Consider the following 22,881-nt stretch of genomic DNA (forward strand, 5'->3'; position numbering starts at 1 on the left):
CTATTTTCCTCATCATTATCTTTCTAAAGGCTTATCATCAGCAGTTTCTGCAACTCTGAAGTTTTTATTAACAAAGTGCAAATGCAGATAAAACCTCCGAAACATCAGATGCAATGAATTTACAAAAAAAGAGAGAAACTCTGATTTTTTCCACTGAGCCTAGGACTCAGAGCACTTTGTTTTTCCAGACTAGCCTCTACCAAATATCAGAGATGATAAGAGTTTTGAAAGATCAGAAACAAAAGAACATAAGACACAAGTACTGAGTATTTTCACAACAGAGTAAGAAAAAAGGGAGACATTCTAATAGCACACAAAGGTAAATTTTTTTGTCATAAACTTCTATGACAGAAGTTTACAGATTTGAGACCTCCTAGAGTATATAGACCATCTGCTAAGTTCTTTCCCATTCTTCTGCTTTCAAGTTATCTCAAAAATGTTTTAGACACCTTCTATTTTGAAGGCAAACAAAGTACACTGTCTAAAACATAAAATTTAAAAAAAGGCAAAATATCACAGAAAGGGAAGTAAAGCAGATTAACTTTGGCCTAGCAACTAACATCTGTATTTCAAATGTCAACCAGCAACTAGTTCTAAGATAATAGATAAAATGCATTAACTAGTCACATACTTTGAATGTATTCTTTTCTTCAAATACGAAGGAAAATGTTTTAACAGACTTAACCTCTTCTTCAGACTTAAGTGAATAAAAAGGCAGAAGTAGAGCAATATAAACCAAACATTCATAAAAGTCACATTTATAAAAAATTAAGCAGGTGTCCATGAAGAAAAATTATCAGTATTTTAAAGAGGATAAATAAGTTTTATATCTTTCATTTACAGCTGAAATGGATCATTCTTTCTATCAAACACAAAAAATGTCAATCTGCCCTCCTTTATTACATTCCTTCAAGAAACTTAACATTTGATATCATTCTCAAATATTTTATTTTCTCACTAAATCTCCCCTCTGCAACTAAACATGGCCTTCCTCATCAACATTAAACACATACCTTGTCTTGGGTGATGTTTGGAAAATGAAAATTCTAGAATCCAAAAGTCTATCACTTCCACTACACATTTAAGAATAAAACCAAGTCAGCTAAGGAAAGTCAATTTCTTCAATTGCATGCCATTACTCCTTGGAGAACAGGCACTACTACAACACATTCTGGTACACATGCTCTGCGAAACTCTCCAAGTTTTTGGCAGCAAGCAGTTTCTAGTTCACACACCTGTGAAATCAGTTCCTCTGGAATGACTGATGCTGGAATCACTGGTTGTGGTTGACTCCCCAGCAGTCCAGATCCTCTATCACGTCCTGTGCGTATAACTCTGGTCTGCCTTCGAGAGTCTCGAGCTCCAGCAGATGATCTACCAGAAGATCCTCCTCCACTTCCACCAACCCCTGAATTCCAGCGACTTCTAGAAGATTTAATTTTTTTTTTTTTTTAATACAGCAGAATACTTTGGGGACTATTTCAATAGTCTTTAATTTTACTATTAATAACTTACAAACAGCCCCTGAAAAATACTGCAGCTTGACTTCACAGACAAGTGCTATAAAAGTTATTCTCAAAACTAGAAAGAACAAGAACACCAGGAAACTCAAAGTTCTGAAATATGCAGAAGAAATAAAAAAACAGGACTCCAACTGGAACTTGCATTCTTTCCTACTCATATAGCTGCATGGATGTATGCATACATAAACACGTAAAAGGATCCATTCCCGATTTTCTAAAAGCAGTAGCAGCAACATAACATTTAACACTTATCTGTCAATTCCCTGCTATAAAAGCGCACATGTACGAACTTCACTGTCAGTGGCTCTGAGAGAAGATCACATTGCTTAGGTAGATCTTCTACAGATTCTGATACTTGATTTACATTAAGAAATTAGTTAAGATTACACTAGAAAAATCAAGCAATCTTCTCTATGGCAGAAGAAATCTTACACTAGATAGTTCTCTGATCCTCAGGCATAGTTTTCAAAAGATACTCTACTTTTAACCTATTCCTGTTGCAGAAATCAACATCAACTCTACGCATTGCAAAAACATGCCTTAAGTGGCTGAATGGTTTCTTCATTTCAATGAATCAGCATCAAAAAGACAGTGATTTGTAGAAATAGACATCTCACCATCATTACAAGAATCCACTAATAATTATCACCACAGAACTGTGCCAATTGAATTGGTTCTGAATTTAAAAGAAGATAATCTGCTGTCATGTAAGACAAGAGACTCTAGTTTGTTCTTCAAGGTTAACCAAGCTCTATCTTGTAATACGCCTTAAAGGTTATTGGATATGGTGTTACTGCTACTTAATAATCTGTATCGGAAGAACCTTCCAGCTATCGACCACCTGAAGTCTCAAAATCCTTTCAAGAAAAACATTTAAAATTAGACACCGAAATAAAGATACGTTCTCTGAAACAGTATCTAATAAACTAACATTAGAAGTCTATCATATGTAACTATTAAAAGCTAATTAAGTGAGAATACTTGTCTTGCACTGCATGACTTCAGTTGATTACTAGCACCCTTTTTTAATTGGGTTTTCTTCTTCCTCCTGACAAGACCCTGCAATCACAGAGACACTCGACTGTCTGCTTAAGACAAGGCCCTGTCAGACACATCTACATTTTCAGAATTCTAGCTAGCAACCACAGACAATGACAAGACAAGACAAAAAACAGTTAAATTATATCTTTAGGAAAAGTCTTGTCTCATGAGTTAGAAAGAGAATTCTAAAAATAAAAAGATATTACTGAAAACAGAAAAAAAGAAAGAAAAAAACACCAAACAATGTGATATTTTAAATAAAATGAGCCACTTAAACTGTTCTTAGAAGGTGGGAAGGTGGCTGAGAGGAAAAGAACAAGGTCAGAGGAAGTCAACTTTCAATCCAATGCTCTGCAGGGAGGTGTGGGGTTAAAGAAAAAGTTCTGTATTACGTATTAATACTTACCATAGATGCATTTTCTAAGTTATTAACTATCAATGGCATCATTTAGACACCTAACAGTTAAAACCATTTCTATATGTGTAATAATTCAAATATTCCCTGTGTGTTCTAACCTGGTCCTGTTAAGGAGAATAAGGACACAGCCATTGCTATTAAAGCCATCTAAACCTAAAATAAATATCAACATAGAATAGAAATCTTTCCTCTCATTTCTGTTCACCTACTAGTTTACCACATCTCTCCACTATGCAGCAGCATGCTAGCAATTTTCCAAATCCAGTTACCTACTCTAGTGGCTCCACAGTTTGAATGGTTTTAAATTCAATTTATTAAGATAATTATTCCCTCCTTTTAACAGACTAGTTATAGTGTCTACTGCTATTCTATTAGTTCAGTGACTTTCAACTACCTAGTTCTGAGACATTCAAGAGAAGACATTAGGAACACTTTAGGGTTAGTCTCTAAGATTCAAACAATTTTAACACATTATGTTTAACTAAGAATAAAGAGGGAAAAAAAATGTGTCACATGTACCACAAGAGGTTCTTAAACATGACAATACTAGTTTGTCTTTGACATTTAACACATGGATTTTAAGGTTCAGATTTGTAATGAATTCAGAAAAAAAATGGGAAGGTTATGGGGATGGTTATTCTTCATGCAACTCAGGCCCAAATGAAATTAGTGTATTTGGTAAGAAAAAACCAACAAATTTTCTGGAAATTCATGGGAAAGATTTAGTTCCTGCCTCTTAACAAGTCATTCATATGCAGAAACCACAGTTCTCATTACTTCAGTTAGTAACCTTAGGAAGCAGCACATTTAGACATGCTTTACAAAAACATGTAACAAAGAGATCACTGTCATTATGGAATGTAAATTACATTTCTATAAAAAGGGACACCATCAAATTTAAAGCTAATGATGAGAAATCTGGATCTACACAGTACATTTTGCATGTAGTACAATTTTAAAGATTCTGACAAATAACCTTTTCCAAATGTTCCTTTTCTATTATGATGTATAGAACTCTGGCTATCAAAACACCACTTATGACTTGGGGCAAGAGAGTGGAAGACACAAAACAATGGAGCACATAATGAAGGTTCTTCCTGCATAAATGCACTCATTTCACTGTATGCTTCTAGCTTATCATGGTTTAAATTGATAGTGTCCCTCTAAAAGACTGCTTTCAAAAATCAAGAAACTAAAAAGACATTCAAATGAAGACAACACAGCCTAAACCAGGTTATTCTTCACACATATATGAAGAACTCTCTGTATCCTATGTGCTGAAGTGTCATTTAAATGTCTGTTATTTTAACCAAGTCCATCAAGTTGTTTTTGTTATACCCTACCTACACAACTACTGTGATTATACGTTCCCTTAGACATACTGCATACAATTTATATATGTGTATACACATATACTCAAATATGGAACAAACAGATTGCAGCCTCAATCCTATCAAAACTTACCCAAGGGTGTTGCCTGCCAGTCTGCCCAGAGTTTCAGAACCAGACAGAAACCATGGGGAGTCACTAGTCCTGCCTGGCCTGGATGTCCTTCCTGCCCCTGAGCCACTGCTCAACTTTGAACTGAAAGTAAAAGATGGTAAATCAGTCACAAAACAATCCCAAATGGGTTAAGAACAAAACCTGGAATCCCAGGTTGAAATTCTCAGGGACTTAGTCTGGTAACATACCAGCTTAAGCAACACCCTTGGGGAATATTCCGAACTAATCTAACTGTATATTAAGAGGTACACTGGAAAAAGAAAGTGGAAAGCATGCCTAACAGACCTTACGTACATCAGCAATCCATAATAGCACAGATGCAAATACATATTAAGCTAATTAGTGATTGGAGTTAGCCACTGTGCTAAGTTTTCCATTAATGTATATGTACAAATTGTAATCAGCAGGTGTTCTATCTGTAAACCTGAACCTGAGTATGCTACTTCAATATTAAGTGGTTTAAATTCAAATCTGAACTGTTAATTAGTCCTATTAAGGGGGACTTACCTGGACTGAGGACCACAGGTCTAGAAAGTGAGCCTTGCCAGATGGGACCACTTTCAGAGTAGATTCTGCATTAAGCTTAACAGTTTAACACAGCTTCTTTCTTAAGGATTATTTTTGGAGTAGTTTGTTTCTTCAAGTTAAAGAGAGCCTGTCTCACTTCCTTCAGAATCACATATACTATTTCTTCCTACACTAGTTTGTCAAGCTAGGCTGTTTGGCTGCATCACCATAACCACTGTGTCTCTACTTAAAGTATCCATTCCAAAATCTGCTTTGAAAACACACAAATAAAAACAAAACCAGAAAAGCAGCTGAGCTGCTTATCGAGTTCAAAAAATATCTTAGAAGAAAAGCATTCCTTACCCATCACTATTCTCAGGTTTACCCAATTCCAATCTGTCTGGTTGAACTGAAAAACCAATCCTGCAGACTCTACCATCCTGTATTTAGAACAAGAAAAGCAAGTGTTCAAAATTAAAATGTAAGTCAAGTTTACCAAAAAAATTAAAACACAAGTCTTCAGTTACTGAAGAGCATTAATCAATTTACTGTTAGAATAACTAATTTTAACTGTATGGTTTCAAATTTGTTATCTGAGAAGATTTCAGGAATTTACCTCCAGAAGAAATGCAGCATGATTTGGTCCCACCACACACTGTTTAATAGTGGCCTGTTCCAATACATTCAAAGGCGGGTGGCTGAAAATAAAAAGTGAGAATTTATAGTATTTTAGAACTTTTGAAGTCTGGAAAAAAAAAATCAAGCTGTACATGAAAGGAAAAATGTGCAATGGTGGCTACCAATACAAAAAACTTTCAAAAATGACTAAGCGTGCATTAATTGAAGCACACAGCACATAAAATGCAGAGAAAAGATCTTAAAAGGTGATAATTTTCACTCAATCTGATCAGCAACAAACAACAGGGTTTATACCTCATATTATAAAGTCATTCCATAATGAAGATTTTAAAAATATAATTTATCATAACTGAGAACCGTCCATTTGCTTCCTGTGTTATCTGAACTGTCATCTGAAGCATGTCTGGACTTCAGTATCAGTAGCACTGAGGATTTCTAAGGCTCCAGCATCTACTGTACAATCACCTGCTTCTTGTTGCTGTTAGAAAAATTGTACTTTCCTAAATTATTTACAGCAGCATATGATATCCCTTACCTGTTTAAATTATATTTGTTCAGCTTCTCTGAAACTTCCCTTAATCTGAAACAGAAAGAAATGAAGCTGTTATTTGATTACATACTCCACAGTCCACAACATCCACTCACACAGCATATTTATGATGTTATGGGAATAACTTACCACCACATTTATTTAAGTTTAATATAAATACTACTTGGTGCTAGGAGTCTGGTTTGCTTTGGAGTTTTACCCTTGCAACAGAGCCAACATTTGCTTGCATTTCTGTGTGTTTTGCAAGTCAGTACCAAAAAACACTACTCTTGCCTTGTTACAACCATTTACAACTTCATGCACAAACTAGAAATATAAAGCAATGACCATGAACTGCAGATATACTTGTATTTCCTTGTATAAGATTGAATACAGTATCCCAGATGAGAAAGGATTATAATCTTCTAGGAAGTCCAAGCATGTGGCATGTGAGAGCCAAAAATTTGTCAGTAAATTCCCCAAAGCAGAAAACACAAGGAAGTAGATGAACAAAAGCCAACGGCAAAAGGGACAAAAACAAATTCTCCCTAACAGAATAAACAATCCAGAGAAACATCACTATTTATAGGGTTTCGTAAAACATTACCTTTACTAAAGGTAAACAATGTTTCCAAAAGCTCAGAATATCAGAGCAGAAGAAAGTGACAACCCATATACCGAGCCTGCTTAGAGGATACTGTGTCAAAAAGTAGAAAGCAACAGCGTAATTTCTACGGTAATTTCTAATCCACTTAGGAAAGATCCTCTATGGGCAACAAAGACACTGGAGTATTATCAGGTAAGCATGTCAATTAAAGCTTGGATTCCTCTCTTCCCAAAGGAGACAAGCGATCTGAAAAAACCTCCAAAGAGCTTCCAATTATAGTCAGAGCACTTGAATTTTATCAAGACATAAAACGAAGACTAATTCTGTAAAACTTGTGTTAGGTCTTCTTAATTAAAATTTTAAAATCTCAGCTTTAGCACCATGCTCATGCTAGCATAAATCAGCAACACCTTTCTAAACCTAACAAAAAGCCACACCAACACTGTTTTCATCTGTTTGAATCCATGTCTTTAAGTCCTTCATATTTATTTGCTTCATTTCAGTTTCTACACCCAGACTATGGATATCAGACTTCAGCTACTTGCAAACCCTGAAAATGAGAAAGAAAACAGACTAGAGGTCTAAACAGTGAAATCTTAACATTACCAACAGTGTTTAACTCTGAAGTACTTGTCCTAAGGGGAAAAAAAAATAATAATATCTCTAAATCTCTTTGAGAAACAAGGTTTTTTATATTGATGAATAACTTCCAAGCCCAAGAAGAAAGGAGAAGTGAAATGAAGACAGCAGGAAGGAATTGAATGTGTTTAGAATTGTCTTTTGCTATTCAAGCCAAGCTGCCAATTTGTAAGTAGGCGATTTCACACTCTCAATTTCCAGCCACAACTACTTCACACAGGCCAAGAGTACATACCCAGATAAGGTTTCTGTGAAGACAACCCACAAGAGCAAGAGAAAACACAAACTTCCCATGCAATCTGTGCAAAAGGTACCCCACAAGAGTGAACTACTGTGGGAAACTATGGAATGAACCCCAAGTACACTCCACACCTTATCATATGGTTTTATACAGCAAGCAGGGATTGCTGCATAATATCTGATAAGTTAAACATCCCTAAGTTCCATGTCTTGATTTTCCCACCTAACAATTTCCCACAGGAATCCTGAGTAGTTTCCCTTTAACATTTCTCTCCTGGCAAGCATGAGTAATATTACAGAATAGGAAAACCTACCTTTAAATTCATTGCACTGCCTTTAAGAAAAGATGATGGCAAAAAAACTAGCACTTTATTGGAGATGATTACTAGACTAGTCTATGAGCAACATTTAAAACTTCCTTACCTGAGCCTTGGTCACAAGACCATACCACTACCAAAGAAACAGACATTAAAATTTGAAAAAAAATCATCATGCTCCTTTTATACCTGTACAAAATGAAGTAATAGGAAAGAAATATGCTCAGAAAGCTAAGATTTGAATAGTCATTGAATCCATGAGTAACATCAATCTCAAGAGAGTAGGTCTATCTGCAAGAAGCACAGGCCAAAAGAGATCTAATGTTCCTGAAAAGAGGCTGGCATCCATCTTTACCAGGAGGGAACAGAGAAAGCTATAAGCAACAATGCTGAAAGTACTAAACTCCTCTGTAGAAAGAAAAATAAAAGTAAAAACTATCTCATGCCTGGAAAATTTCATATGCAACTGCTGTAACAGCAAAATTAAAAAGTACTGCTCATAAGCTCCTATAAGTCCATGAGGACTTGAATTTGATGCAGAACACCACTGGAGTTGTTCCCTGCTGGTCTGCTGGTTCCACCCTCATTCCTCCCCTTTCTTGTGCTGGCACCAGCATCCACATGAACACCAATCACAAAACCAGCGGGAAAACAAGAACAAAGCAGAAAGATGTGTTTGTATATTCTCTATGGAGAAAGCAGAAAGATGTGTTTGTATACTCTGTATGGAGAAAATAAAAACTTGAAATCATTTCCTGCAGCAATCTAAGCCTTCCTACCTGCACAGTTGCAGGGTATTGTACCACTGACCCTCTGAAGGGAAAAGCTTATTTAAGATCAGGTTAATTTTAATTATACAGTGCAGTAATTTCAAGTGATGTGCTCTGAAGGAAGAGGTACAAGCAGAGATGATTTAGTCAATTCCCACATCAAGGTCAACGTTTTCACTAAGACCTTTCTGTGGTAAATGAAATCTCCAATATAAACGCCTTGACAGACTACACTTCAAAAAGGTCTCATTAAAGGCAATTAAACTACTTCAAAGGACAAAGTTAGAAGCAACAAGTATTTTCATCACAAACATTTTTGAAAAAATACACTGGGGCTTGGCAACACTTTTAGACAAAAGGTTTAGTGATGATAGCTCCTATCAAGACACACATTCTTTAAATATTATTAGTGAAATTAATCCAAAAACAATTGTGAGGAAAATAAAGTTTTCAGTTTGTCCAAGCCAAGGAGGGATTTCTTTAATTTCAAGTTTTCAAGCTCCAATTTCTAGTCTCTAGAAACTGATCAGAATAGAAGGGATCTATGTTCACACCAAGCAACCAAAAAGGCTCTAGGTCAGGACTATCACAGCTCAGATTTCTGACATGGCCCTTTTACTCATTACAAGATATTACTTTTCTCAAAGAAAATTTCTGTGTGTCAGGACCCATTCTTCCACCATACCTTGTGTTATAAAAGCAGGTTAGGCTCAAAAATGTGAAAGAGATATAGAGAAATTAAATTTCAAAATACTGAAGGTAAGAGTTGCAGAGGACAAAAAGGTACTTTTTATAAAGACTAACCAAATAAACAAAACATAAACCAGCCAAACAAAAAACCACACAGGCACACACAAAAAACCCCAAACAAACAAAAATACATGCACCCCAAAACCTTAAAACCTCCAAAGCCAGATTGATATGATGAACAACTTCAAGTAGGGAAATAAGAAATAAAGCTACTTCAGGCCTGGTAGATCTTTCTAAGTCATCAGGTCTCTTTAAAACAATATGTCAATGAAATCTATATGGCACCAAACATGAGACTTCCACACCAGAGCAGACAGAAGTATTCAAGCACCACTACAATGCTTTGCCAAGGGTAGGCTAATGCTAATACTAATAAAAATAACAAGCAGATACCCAAGGGGACACACCCATATGACACAATCCATTTAAGCATTGAAGAACAGTATTACATACCTATCAACACTTAAAAAGCAAATACAACCTTCATCCCTGTCCCTCAGCTGAGAGCCTGAGGGGCTCTGAGCACAGTGAGCCAGACCCAAGGAAGCACCTCTGGGGCAGTTTACAGGGTTTGGCCCAGCAGAGCTGCACAGCCTGCAGATCAAACACCTCTCTCACCTGCCTGTCTTGAATCACATGGAGATAAGCTCCTGTGCCAGTCTATCAGTGTCACAAAAACAGCCTCAAAAATGCAGAAAATGGATACCAATAAAAATATTAAGCAAATACATTATCTTAGTTTCCTAATCCCAGGATAACTTTGACACTAGACATTGTCATTGACGTAAAGTCACACCCAGCTGTCTCCCTTGCCACAATACAGCATACAAAAGGATCCTGCCCCCAGCTGCCATCTCAAACACTAGAGAGCAGCTTCCGAGGAGGAAGCTACACTTCCACAGCTACACCTTTCTCCTACAGGAATAAATGAAGATTTAGAGTGTGCTTTAAGTCATTCTGGGTAAAAAGGGGGAAGAATCCATAAAATCAAATGGTAAAGTACCAGCCAAAAGCAGGCAATAAGATTATCTGTAGAAAATAAAGTAATGCACATAAGAAAAAAAAAAAAGAAAAAATTCCAAGCACAACTACAAAATGACAGGCTCCAAGGTAACCCATACTGCTCATTAGGGTAGTGGGCTAATGTGTTTATACTATAATTCACAGACCACTGAAATGAACTAGATGACAAAGAAACCCTTTGCTCTACTCAGTCAGTACTCGGGGGAACCATGGCTTACACTGTATCCTCTCCACATTTCAAGAATATAAATTAGGACTATTTAGTTATTACATACTAAACCAACACCTACTGCTCAGGAAATCCCCAAGCTGCAAATTCTTAGAAGTTGGAAAAGCTTCACTGTATATTTGCCCTATTCTAACACTGTTCTCCTGTTAATCTAGCACTGGTCTCTGTCAGCAGAAAACAGGAGGAAAATAAGATGGACTTCTTGTCTGACCCGAACAGCTGTTCTTGTATTTCATAGTATCAGCCAACACAAGTTTACAGAACACATACAGGACACTTCTCCCAAACTTTATTTCCTATTCTGCAGGATTGTCAGTTTGATTGATAAAGGTAGTTCTGATCACTTCATAGTTCTCTCTGGAACAATGGTAACACAATGTGCTGACTCTGTAATCTGCAGTAGAATGCTAAAACAGCAAAGACCAAACAAAGTAATTGTCCTGAAAACAGCTTCTCCTGTCACTGAAAAGTCTTCAGGTAATACAGTGATTGCAGAATGAAAGTTCTCTAACAGTAGATCATTACTATTTAATAACACTGATGTAGACAATTACCTAAGTTGGGTAAAAATAGCCCACAAAAAGGTGAAAGCATGATAAAAACATGTATTTTAGTTCCAGTTTTAAGAAAAAAAGGTAAATTTCATATCACTGTATTGAAGAACAAGGGGAGAGCAGTGTATATTGCCTAGGAAGGCTTACAGTGCTGTGTTCCATAAAATCCTCACATAGAAGTAGTTGATGTTCAGGCTGGATGAGCAGACAGTGAGGTGAACCAAAAACTGTCTGAACATCTGTGTCCAGAGGGTGGTGATTAGTGTCACAAGGTCTGGCTGGAGGTCAGTGACAAGCTGTGCGCCCCACAGGTCAATACTGGGTCCAGTCCTGCTCAACATCTTCATTAACAATCCAGATGATGGGGCAGTGGGTACTCTCAGCAAGTTTGCTGATGACATCCAGCTGCAAGGACTGGTGGGTATGCAGGACATCACTGCCATCCAGAGCACAGCAACCTCATGACAACCAAGGGGAGGCAAGGCACAAATCCCTGCACCTCAGCAGGAACAACCACATGCAAGAATAACCACATGCCAGAGACTGTCCAGCTGGAGAACAGCGTGGCAGAAAAGAATCTGCAAGTCCTGGTGGCCACCAGGTTGAACAGGAGCCAACATGCCTTGCAGCAAAGAAGGTAAAACAGCATTCTGGCTGCAACAGAGAAAGTATTGCCAGCATGCTGAGGCAGACAATCCTTCTCTTTTTCAGCACTCATGAGGCCACATCTGGATTTCTGGGCTCCCACTAAAATAGAGACATGAGCATACTAGACAGAGTCTAGCAAAGGGACACAAAAATAAGGGACCAGAGCATCTCACACAAGAGGAAAGGCTGAGAGAGTGGAGACTTCGGCATAGGGAAGAGAAAGCTCTGGAGGGGATCTTATCAACATATATGAACACCAAAAGCAAGGGTAGTAACGGGGACAGAGCCAGGCTCTTTCCAGTGGCACCCAGTGACAGGACCAGAGGCAGCAGACACACACAAAACACAGGAGATTCTGTCTGAACATCAGGAAATACTTTCTTTGCTGTGAGGGTGACCAATTACTCACACAGGGTGCTCAGGGAGGTTCAGGTAACTCTCAGCCCCTGAGAGTTACTGAAACACCATCTGAACAGACTCCTGGGCAACCAGCTGTAGATGGCCTTGCCTGGGAATGGGACCAGATGATATTCAGAGGTCCCTTCAACCTCAGCTATTCTGCAATTGATATTGAGGACTTAATGCTTTCAGGATGTGATCTCCATATATTTGACTTGAAGGCACAGCAGCAAAAGGAGGGGATTTGCCATTGAAAAGCTAGCAACTCATGTTTTGCTGTATAGAATCCCTCTGTGGTCAGTGACACAGGAAAAAAGTTACACCAATGAGTCAGGAAAGTGTCAGAGAGTTACACATTCAGTAAAAAAATCCATGGGTACTTAAATATCCAGCTGGAAGTACTCTGTTTCTTTAGCAGCAACAGCAAGAGCAGGGGCAGACACCTGTAGAATTTGTGAAATGCCTCTAACTAGCCATGAATTCCTAAGCTGGGAGACTGGTTGCTCTAGCTCAGACTCTACTTACACCCTTTCTTCAGATTTAAGTGACACTGAAAACATCGCTCCCTGAATAAAAAGAAAACACATAGAACCATAACCCCATACCACAGAGCAGAGGATGGCCATAGCCTAGCTCAACAGGAATACAAAGTCAATCACACTTTTTAAATAAGTAAACACCCATAAGCTATGAAACAGCACAGCCCCTTTTCTGAAAAAAAAAAAATTGTTAACAACATGAATACAAACAGGAAGAAATCACAAATGGTATGATCCTGACAGGACTGCCACAGAGGAGTTAACAACATGCCTACCTGTTATTTAGCACATTATCTATAGAATTTGGCAGTGAAGTAGATCTATAGCTACAAGTTGCCTAAGCACTTAGTGTCATTTCTGGGGGGAAAAAAAGAAAAATACACTACAGGAGAATGAGTCAGACTCAATCTGAGGCCCTTCTATGGCAGTAGATTTCCAAAAGTACAGTTTGCAAATCCAGACAGAAATCTGTCCTCTGGTGCAGAATACATCAAATCGTTTTGTGGTCCAACATTCTGTTCAACTGCACAAAGTCCTCACAGCTGTTTTAACATTTAGTAAAAGGCCATTTCTTTAGCCAGAACACCACAGCTGAACAACTGGATCAACCAACTCAGTTGGGTGAGCTCTGAATCTTAAAGCAATTAAGGTTGTAAGCTATTTAACTATCCATCATTTTAGGAAATAGATCCTCTTGTGATAATAAAACATGAATAATGAGAATTTAGAACCCCATGGTTCTAAATTCAAGGATACTTGAAAAATACACATGTGATAATAACATGAGCAGTGTTACTACACTGAACAACAAAACATGCTAGCTATCAAAATACAGCTAGGAAGCTGTATACTTGTTAAACTAGAATGAATGAAAATTAAAAGATCCCATTAAGACAAAGAAAAGAAAAAAATCCCATTTTTACAGTCAAAACATTGCTGTAGTGATGCCATTAAAAAATGCTATCAAATTAAAAATCCAGTCACTGAAAACCATAGAACCTTTTTGTGCCCCATTGTGATAAGGTTGTTAACGTTCCTTCAGGAGTTCATTACGAGCCACCAAGGAGGCTGTGAATTTACCAGCACACCAGCTTAAAGCCTAGAGAGCCAAGTTCTGGTCCCAGCTGAGGCTACTGCGGGAACCCAAATCATCTCTTCACCATTTTCCTTTGCTCTAAGCCTTTGGGAGCTGTGATCACTTTGTGCAAAGTTGGCAAATGGCCTTTGATTAGAGCATTCAAATGCTATAAAAATATTTTTAAAAGTAAGAACTGTCACATTATTAAACACTCAGAGTCTTGACTAGAGAAAAGCAACTGTATGTTTTGTACAAGTGATTTTATGAAAAACAAAGCACAAACAAGAACTGAATTCTAATTGCTTTACTATAAAGTCCAACGACCTTATTCTCATTCTGAATTAGTTTTAGCAACAGGGAAAGATCACTTAGCATGTCCAGTCCTGTACTTGCCAATTGCTCCAATTCCAAGCCTTGAAGTATTCAACAAAAACTCTGATATCACAGTGTTATCTGCATGTCACTTTTGCAAACTTGCTAAAAACTGCCTTTTAAATACCAGACCTCCTCCTCACACTGCTCTGTCTTCCACTAAAAACACATCTTCAAAACCTTTCTCTCAGACACTGCATCTTTGATTTAGATAGGAATGGACTGAGGCCTGGAATAAAGAGTAGAGAGCAAGCACTGCGCCAGAAAAACAAGCAGCCAAATCGCTTTGTCTGATGCACAGTGCAGACAAAATAAGAAACCCAAGCTTCTGAGGTGCACAGTTCATCCCAATACTTTTTTGCATTGCCAGGAAAAGAACTCTTTTTTCCATCTGCCTGCACCCCAGCCATGAAACTCCAGGTGCTTCCCTCAGTGTAACCTCAGCATTTTGGTTCCTCTAGAAGAACTCATGAAGCAGCACATGGAGCACCTCCTGCATCACATTTTCCCTAGGGCCATATTATCTCCGGTAACAATCTTGTCAGATACAGATTCTGCCCCACAAGAGAAAAAAAACAAACTTTGGCCATCCCAGCAAAACAGGCTGTTGGTCCCCAGCCTTCCTATAAGGAACAGGGCACTCCTTGCCAGATTATCTTCTACCTATCCAATCTGCCCCACAATGACAAGATGTTACGATCCATCTCATTTGAAGGTTTTATTACGTACCTTTAAATTACAGCTCTAGAGACAGACACATTCTGCCAAAGTCATTGAATTGTGTATACAATGACTTAAAATAATGGAAAATGAGAAAAGAAAAACTGCTGTTAATAGACTGTGGTCAAAGCCAAAGAGTTGTTCCAACAACCTAAGAAAGATCTTCATTAAAGATCAGACAACAATAACTCACTTATACTAAAAAAATATGAAATGGATTAAAAGCCATAAATTATCTTCAGAAGAACATATCTTGATATTTACTAGAGAGAAAAAAATACAGCTCTGACTGTTTTCAGGCTGGATAGAGAATAGCAAGAATTTAATACTATAAATGAAAGAATAAATACAGCGACACATTTAAGAAAATTAATTTTGTATAATGAACAAGAAATTAAAATTATATCACCCTTACTGAAGGAAGTGACAAACTCCAACGGCTTCAAGCAAAAGCAGAGTAAGGCATACATTCACCTTTATTCCCATAGGCAAATACTTATTTTCCAGTTAAGTTTTTGGAAAAACGCTGTAGCAGAAACAGTTGTTTATGTAAAGTCAATGTCAGACTCCATGCTGACACCTACATAGTGAAATTACAATTTTCAGTAGAATCCTGACATCCCAATCAAGATTCAATTCACTGTATCAGAACTCCCTACCTATATAGAGAGATAATCCATCCCAAAAGTGAAAATGGTGAGAGGTTGAGGAAACATAATGGATAATAGAGAATGAAGCATAATGAAAGATGGTAAGCAAATTTTTTAAATGCTGTTTTATAATAAGTTTGGATTGAAGTAATCAATGATTACTTCTACAGCACACAGGAAAAAAAAAAAAAAAGACATAATTAGCAACTGGCTTAACTAGAGATGATGGCAAACATGCTGCAGAAAGTAACACCAGCAAGATCTGGGTACAGAGCAGTTTCTTTCTGGGCTATCTTATAATGGATAGGCAAACTACAGCTGCATGGTTATTATCACCCTCAGCTATTTGAGATATTTTGAACTGATTAATTTGACAAACAAAAAACACACTCTCTTGAATGTGGATTATTTTTTAGGCTTTTTTTTTTTGCTGAAGACAAATTTTGTAAGATTACTGAAGTCTTCAGCAACCTTGGTACCTTTATCTACTGTATTACACTACTGCTGCCACAAATTAAACTGGCAGACCTTATGGCTGGCAATAAAACAATGATGGCAAGAAATCCCAACATAGCTAACGTCCAAAATAGTACTAATCATGGAAATGTTTCCAAAGTTTTTATTCTGCACTCTTTAATAAACACATAATGTAAAAACTAAATCAGAAAGATAGACCAAAATATCTTCAGGCATCTTTTCTGATTAAAGGCAGTAACTAGTTTAATGACGAAAAGCTGTCCAAAACAACATTACAGAAAATACACATTTCATCTCCACTGTAGATATAAGCAATTTGAGAAATCTTCTCAACAGCAACTGGCTTGGGATTACAAAAACTAGCCAGTAAGACAAACTTTAAGATGCTACCCCAAAAATCATTTTTAGAACTGCAACAAAATAATCAAGTTGGGATTTAAATATTCACTGTACCAACATGGATTGCTGCTGTAAAACACACTGCACTTTAAAGTGGAGCAGCTAGGATTTGCTGAAAGACTGGGTGAAGCATATTTAGTATGAGAAATTCCCCTGACAAGTGCTGGGTGTAGCAGTGAGACTTACGAGATGAAGACAAAATTTTCCAAGACAGCAAATTTAATGGCTACATCACTCCTCACCTGGAACCAAAGTGGCAGTTTTAGGTGTAAATGCATAAATGCAGAGGACCAGTGTTCCCACCTTAAACCTTTCGGTTCAGGTCTGCAGTATGTTTCAACTGTTTAAAACTGGCACACTTCATACCTTTGTATCAGTGAGTATGTGTTCTCTCTCATATAAAACAATAACATTATTTAAATTGAAGCAAAACACTAATTTCCCTAGAGGGGAAGGGAAAAGAAAGCAATGTTGGTGACCAACATTTTTTAAGCACAGAAAGACTTTTAGAAATAGAGCACAGAGTTTATTGTCAAAATAGTTCTATGCCAGAAAGAGCAAATAAGATCTGAAGTTTGGATAATTATTTCTATAATGGAGTAACTAATGCTGTGTCATCCTCACTTAAACTGTCAAGCTTAAGGGTTTGGACAAAACACACATGTGCACTGTGAAAATTAGATTTGTGCATTTATTTCAACATCTTTTTTCTCCAAGTCGTTCCTCTCAATTTAAAATCAGCTAACTATTGCAACCAGGCCTTGTCTTCACGTTTTCTCTGGGGCACACACAGATGCCAACTACTGCAGTCTCCTATGTGGAATTGTTGCTAAGAGCCAAATCCTTCGTGGACTTCAATGAACTCAAGGTTAAAGAAAGTCTGTACAACTAAAAAACACAAATAGTTTTTCTGTTTATGTTTTTTTTCCTGCATAAATGGCTGTTGATGCAGAGAAAGACAAAACAGCAGCTTTTAAACTAAGCGTCTTGCAAAAGTAACTGCAAATTAGATTAGTGCTAGTGTAATCACTAAAAGAAAATACCTTGAACCCCCTTCTCTTCTTCATATAAATTTCAAATACATAATACCACCTATTTAAGTCACAAATTGTTAACTGTGCCAGAAATGTGAAAAGGCAGCTGCAACACCTTGCATTTTGCCAAGCTTAGGTACATCCTTCATTGTTTTTCCTCAAGTGTAATTTTTCATATAAGTATAATTGTATACTGAACAGTTATCTACATTATATTGTTTAAGAAAGAGTCACACCCCTCACATTTATTTTTTTATTGAATCACAAATTTGACAAACATCCTACATGGCGATCAGAATATGTCATAAATACATACTATACCAAAAATTACCTCAAATGCATGTCACTGTTTATAGTTTTTAACTTTTACAAATATTTAGTGCATAAATGTTGTTGACTTACTGTTCTTAGATTTAAAACTGTTGTTCTCTGACAGCTTTGACATGCAGTGCCAACCTTAAAATATAGCTACTAGTATCTTAGTCAATTAGTCTCGCTTTATCATTGGTCCAACAAATACGCTCAAACCTTACATATGTGATTTGAGAAGCAAAAAGAAAGCAACATTTGTGTCCCAATTACTATTTTACCAAATTCCTTGTGACAGGTCACAACTACTCTCAGCCCAGATCACATTCATAGTACAGTTTCACATTACAGTAGCCAAAATAAACTTGCTGCTTTCAAAATGGAAGGAACTCAACCCTGCTTCCTCTTTCCCGTTCTTCACTACCAACTCTCCCTCCTGCAGCACTTTTCAAAATATTCTGATGCACACCCAACAAGGAGATAAACCAGTTCAACTTCCTAGTGCACTAAATTATATTTACTTCACTTTACCAGGACTATCTTTTATCATTTTAGCAACTGAAGTCAGTTTCCTATGGGACCAGAAACTTAAAAGTTAGTGCAACTTAAGAGGCGGGGAAAACAAACCTCCGCCTTCAGAAGAGAGCAATTACTTTGACTTACAACATCTCAGGAAAGTTTCAGCAAGAACATTCACAGACAATTACATATGTACTCGCTAAAAAGCAGCATCTGTGGTGTAGCACGCAATTGTAATCAGAAGACAACCCTGGCAGAGCAAAGTTCAAAAAGGCCTAGAATACTGGCCTATGCAAAAGTAACCTTCCACGTTCAACCAGACATGAAATAACACTGTACATTCTGATGCCTAACCTCCCAAATTATTGCTCTCAAGTAACAATACTAAGATCAAATCTTAATGCACTGATGAACGTATGAATCTTGTAACAGTCTATATTATCATAGTAGTGGTGCAAATCTTTTGAGGCAGCCAAACCATTTCATATTTTAAAAAGTGTTTCCATCTAAGAGTCTGATGGTAATAATAATGTCACGACAGTCATACTGTTCCATTCCTCTCTTCCAAAAGAGCACAATCTAAATTTGGCTATGCTTTCAAGAAATTAATCCTAAAACCAGGTTCAACACTTTGCCTGTTACTAAAGTTTATCAAGCAGCTATAACTCAGGTAATTTAAATAATACATCAGTTATGGCTTCCCAGTAATTAAACCACCTATTCCTGTTTGAGGAGGGCTACCTGCACTTTTGCTAAGTAGATTAGGAAGAGTTTAAAGCACACCAAAATAAATCACCTAAGCTAAAAGAAGTACTGTATTATCTGCACAAAACTTGCAGATTCTCTAAGAATGCATCCATCAATCCCTTCTTTTCCCCAACTTGGGGCAGACACACATAAGTATCAGCACAGAAGTTCGTGCTCGGCTGCATTCCTCTGCACAAGAGGACAGGTAGTCTCTCAGCATGCCGCTGGACGCAGCAGAGCAGGTTCAGGTCATGCAATATCACTTTAACATGAACGCTCGCATTATCAGGAGCTCTCTCTCCCTCCCCGTGCATGGCTGCTGCACACATGGGGGGCCAAGACATCAGCTCCACATCGCTGCTGGCTCCCTGCACAGCCACACCACACCCTACACCAGCTCCTTCCAGCAACATCTGCTTGAGATTTTTAACAGATTTGCTCATCAGTAAATGCAAGGGGGGGTGGCGTTTGCCAGAGCAGCAGCCACATATCCACAGATCACTTGCACAGATCCACCTTAAATTGATGTGCAGATTAAAAAGGTATGTTCTTCCTAGCAATTTTTTCCACACAAATTCAGAGTGCAAACAATGCAGGCAATGCAAAGTACACAACTTAAATTTTCAGTTTAGGCACGGCCCAAAGTAAGTAGCATTCAAATAACAGAGACAGGCACTGAATGTATTATTAAGAGAAAACAAAGTCATGTAAAAAACGAGATCATCCTTTCTTCCCCCAAAGCTGACTACATACAGACTCACTGAAGCTTCAAATTAACTTTTCTCAGGTGTGCTACTGGTTTCAAAGATGTCACTGCCAGAAAACTTACTACATGACACCTCTAAACCCTCATATTCAAAATATCTCTATTTAACCAAATTCATTACATCTCATCTCCAGGAGGAAAGACAAGACCACATAAACACTGTATCAATGACCACTTCAAAAATTACATCGTAATCTATGCTAGGACTTAAATGGTCTAGCTGACAAGAATTTTCTTAGTACAAGGTAAAAACAAAGTCAAAGGTTTGAGATGAATCCTGTCTCTGAAGGTCAGTTCATGTGTGGAAAGCCATTTGTGTAAGGTGAAAGAGTCCCCTTCTCCTTCCCAGAGCAAGTTAAACTGCTCCTGTGAGGTTTCATAACAGTCAAGAAAAGGCTATTTGTCATGGTTACACCCACTTCCTAACCCAATATAAAATTCAGAAATATACTAAGTATTTACACTAAGATTAACTTATCTATGAAACTGTGTCAAACTTCCTTCACAAAGCACAAAATCTCCCACCCTGAAAGAGGTGGATAATCTACAAAATATACCTAATACCCACTGCAACAGAAGCTGGATACCTCTTTTTCAAATATTAAAGCTATTAATTATTTAGATCCCAAATACTCTATGGAGTCGTTTCTCAAACTGCAGGCCATACAGAATTTGTCTCCCATTAAAATCCTCATATTCAGTTTGCAGACAACAAATTGCTTGGGGAAAAAATTCCAAGTTACCTGTCTTCCTTAATAAACCTGCCAGAAAAACCTTAATTACCTCAGTTCATCCTAAACAAAAGCTTAGCCTAGTATCCATTTCAAAAGATGAATTCTAATACAACTACAAAATTAAGTATGACCTTGTCCTCTGTGAACTCTCTTCAGTGTCACCAGCTCCAGACTTCTGAGTGAAGAAGTCAACACTGTTTCAGCTTATTTTAGAGAGGACTAATAATTACCATCAAGGTGCAATATTAACCTACATTTTCAAAAACACTAGCTAAGAAGTATTTTCAGATGATCAGTAGATGTGCTCAGGAGTCCTACGATTATTTGTGGTTCTAAAGTTACTTTCTCCTCTTTTCTTTGAAGTGTTTTGCCATTCTCACAGCTGCTGCATGAATAAGTGTGACAACAAATTACACAGAAAACCTAACAAAAACTGTAGAACAAAATGACAGAAAATGCACCAAACCGAACTAGAAAAAACTACTTCCTCACATTTTCTCGACTACTTAAGAGCACAGCAATACTTCAGGAGAAGGATGGTTTCCAAAAACCACTGTCTTTACACATCTAGACTCGTTATTAAGCATAATGTATCAAATACTTGGTTACAAAATTCAACAGTGTCCTGTACCCTGAACACACAGGGAGTGCAGCAATAAATTCGTCGGGTTTTAAGTGATTACTCCTTAGATGAAAAACACAAATCCATTACTGAAAGCATACAATACAGAAGTATGATCCCAAAATCTAATTTTGAGAAACAACTATCATTCAGAATACAGACAGAAAAAAACCCTGACTGATCACTGGCCCAGACTCAAAAAAGCCTGTAGAGAGAGAAAAGAAACATCACAGAGACACGAGATGTTCCAAGATCCTAACTTCTATGAGCATGTGTATGAGAATTTATTAAGCCATCTAGATTTTTATCAACATTGACAGAATAGAAATATGCAGCAATGCTACTGATAAAATTGAACTGGCATTTCCAGCACATAAGTGTGTGCCTCAACTCTATTTATGAATCATTCTGACTTCACTGCATTACAAGTTCTGATACACAGCTACTGCCTTTTTAGTAAAATTACATTTATGAAGTCGAAATTTCTGACTTGCAGCTCAGATCAAGGAGTCACTTGATTTTTTCAGAATAGTCACTACTTAACAGCACTGCTGCAGCTTTCTCCATATATTAATTACCACACATTTGGAAGGTTCGTGTATCAAAAAGTAGGTGTAAAAGCTGCTGCTGTGTTAAGAAGAAAAAAAAATTTAAAAACTGAGAAAGCATTATGAAGACTGAAAGGGATTCACATTTTATATCAATATGTCAACAGAAGAGGTAACATTAAAGAAAAAACAGATGAGCTCTCTCACTTGGAGCAAAGTGTGATAATTACATGCTAAATGTTTTCTAAGGGCCAACCAATATAAAAAGAAAAAAAAAAAAAGAAAACCCACTGGGGTCTTTTCAAGTTCAAAGGCCTAGATCTTACTCCAAACCAAGACAGTGCAAGCAATAAGTCCTAGTACAGCATCATCCCTCAGTTTGTCACTAAAGGAAGATGGTCTATGCCAAATTTGAATGCAATACCTATGGAGAAAGCAAATAAATTCTGTAGGAATGGCTAGGCCTCCTAGGAAGCAGGATTCTGTAAAATGCATTATCAGGCTACGGAAAAAAATACAGTCCACAGTAACACACTTCAGGTTTTGGATCTGTTTTATCATTTCTTTTCCCTGTATAAACATATAGGCTATGTAGTTAGGCAGAAATTCTGCCTTCAAAACTACCTATTTTCCTTATTGTACACGCTCAAACCTCACCTGCTCTAAGAGGCATCTCAGCAAAAACTGGTCTAGGAGAAGTGGCCTAACTACAAAGAACTGTGGAATGACCTGGACCCTGACCTACTGGTAGTATCAAAACCAGGAGAGTATAACCAAGAGCTTATGCTTTTTAAGACTTAAAAATACTTAAATATTGTTTAGAATCATTAAATAACATTCGTCTTTAGTGTAAAAACACTTTCGGTTTCTATCCAGTGATGATTAAAGATCACGATTTATTCACACATAAATTTGTGAGAAATTAAACATGAAGTTTTTAAGAATTCCTCTATAAAAGAGCAGAAGTAAAATTTGCAAGCTATTACACATACCATTAACAATTGCTATAGAAGAAATATTTCACAGCCACA

The 22,881-nt window shown here is 37.2% G+C and overlaps 1 protein-coding gene across 11 annotated transcripts in view; it reads right to left on the minus strand.

The window, feature by feature from the left end:
• UBR5 (ubiquitin protein ligase E3 component n-recognin 5) overlaps window positions 1-22,881 on the minus strand; it is an 85,084-nt gene that overhangs the window by 61,168 nt on the left and 1,035 nt on the right. For 10 of the 11 annotated variants that reach the window (XM_030266526.4, XM_030266522.4, XM_030266525.4 and 7 more), the window contains exons 2-6: window positions 6,167-6,211; window positions 5,609-5,690; window positions 5,356-5,432; window positions 4,447-4,566; window positions 1,236-1,425 (exon numbers count right to left, since the gene is read on the minus strand). In XM_030266526.4, the coding sequence (XP_030122386.4) occupies window positions 1,236-1,425; window positions 4,447-4,566; window positions 5,356-5,432; window positions 5,609-5,690; window positions 6,167-6,211 (514 nt within the window). The remainder of the gene's footprint in view (window positions 1-1,235; window positions 1,426-4,446; window positions 4,567-5,355; window positions 5,433-5,608; window positions 5,691-6,166; window positions 6,212-22,881) is intronic. The other variant, XM_030266528.4, reaches the window with a different exon arrangement.

Source organism: Taeniopygia guttata, chromosome 2 (assembly GCF_048771995.1).
Source record: "Taeniopygia guttata chromosome 2, bTaeGut7.mat, whole genome shotgun sequence".
Taxonomy (NCBI): Eukaryota; Metazoa; Chordata; class Aves; order Passeriformes; family Estrildidae; genus Taeniopygia; species Taeniopygia guttata.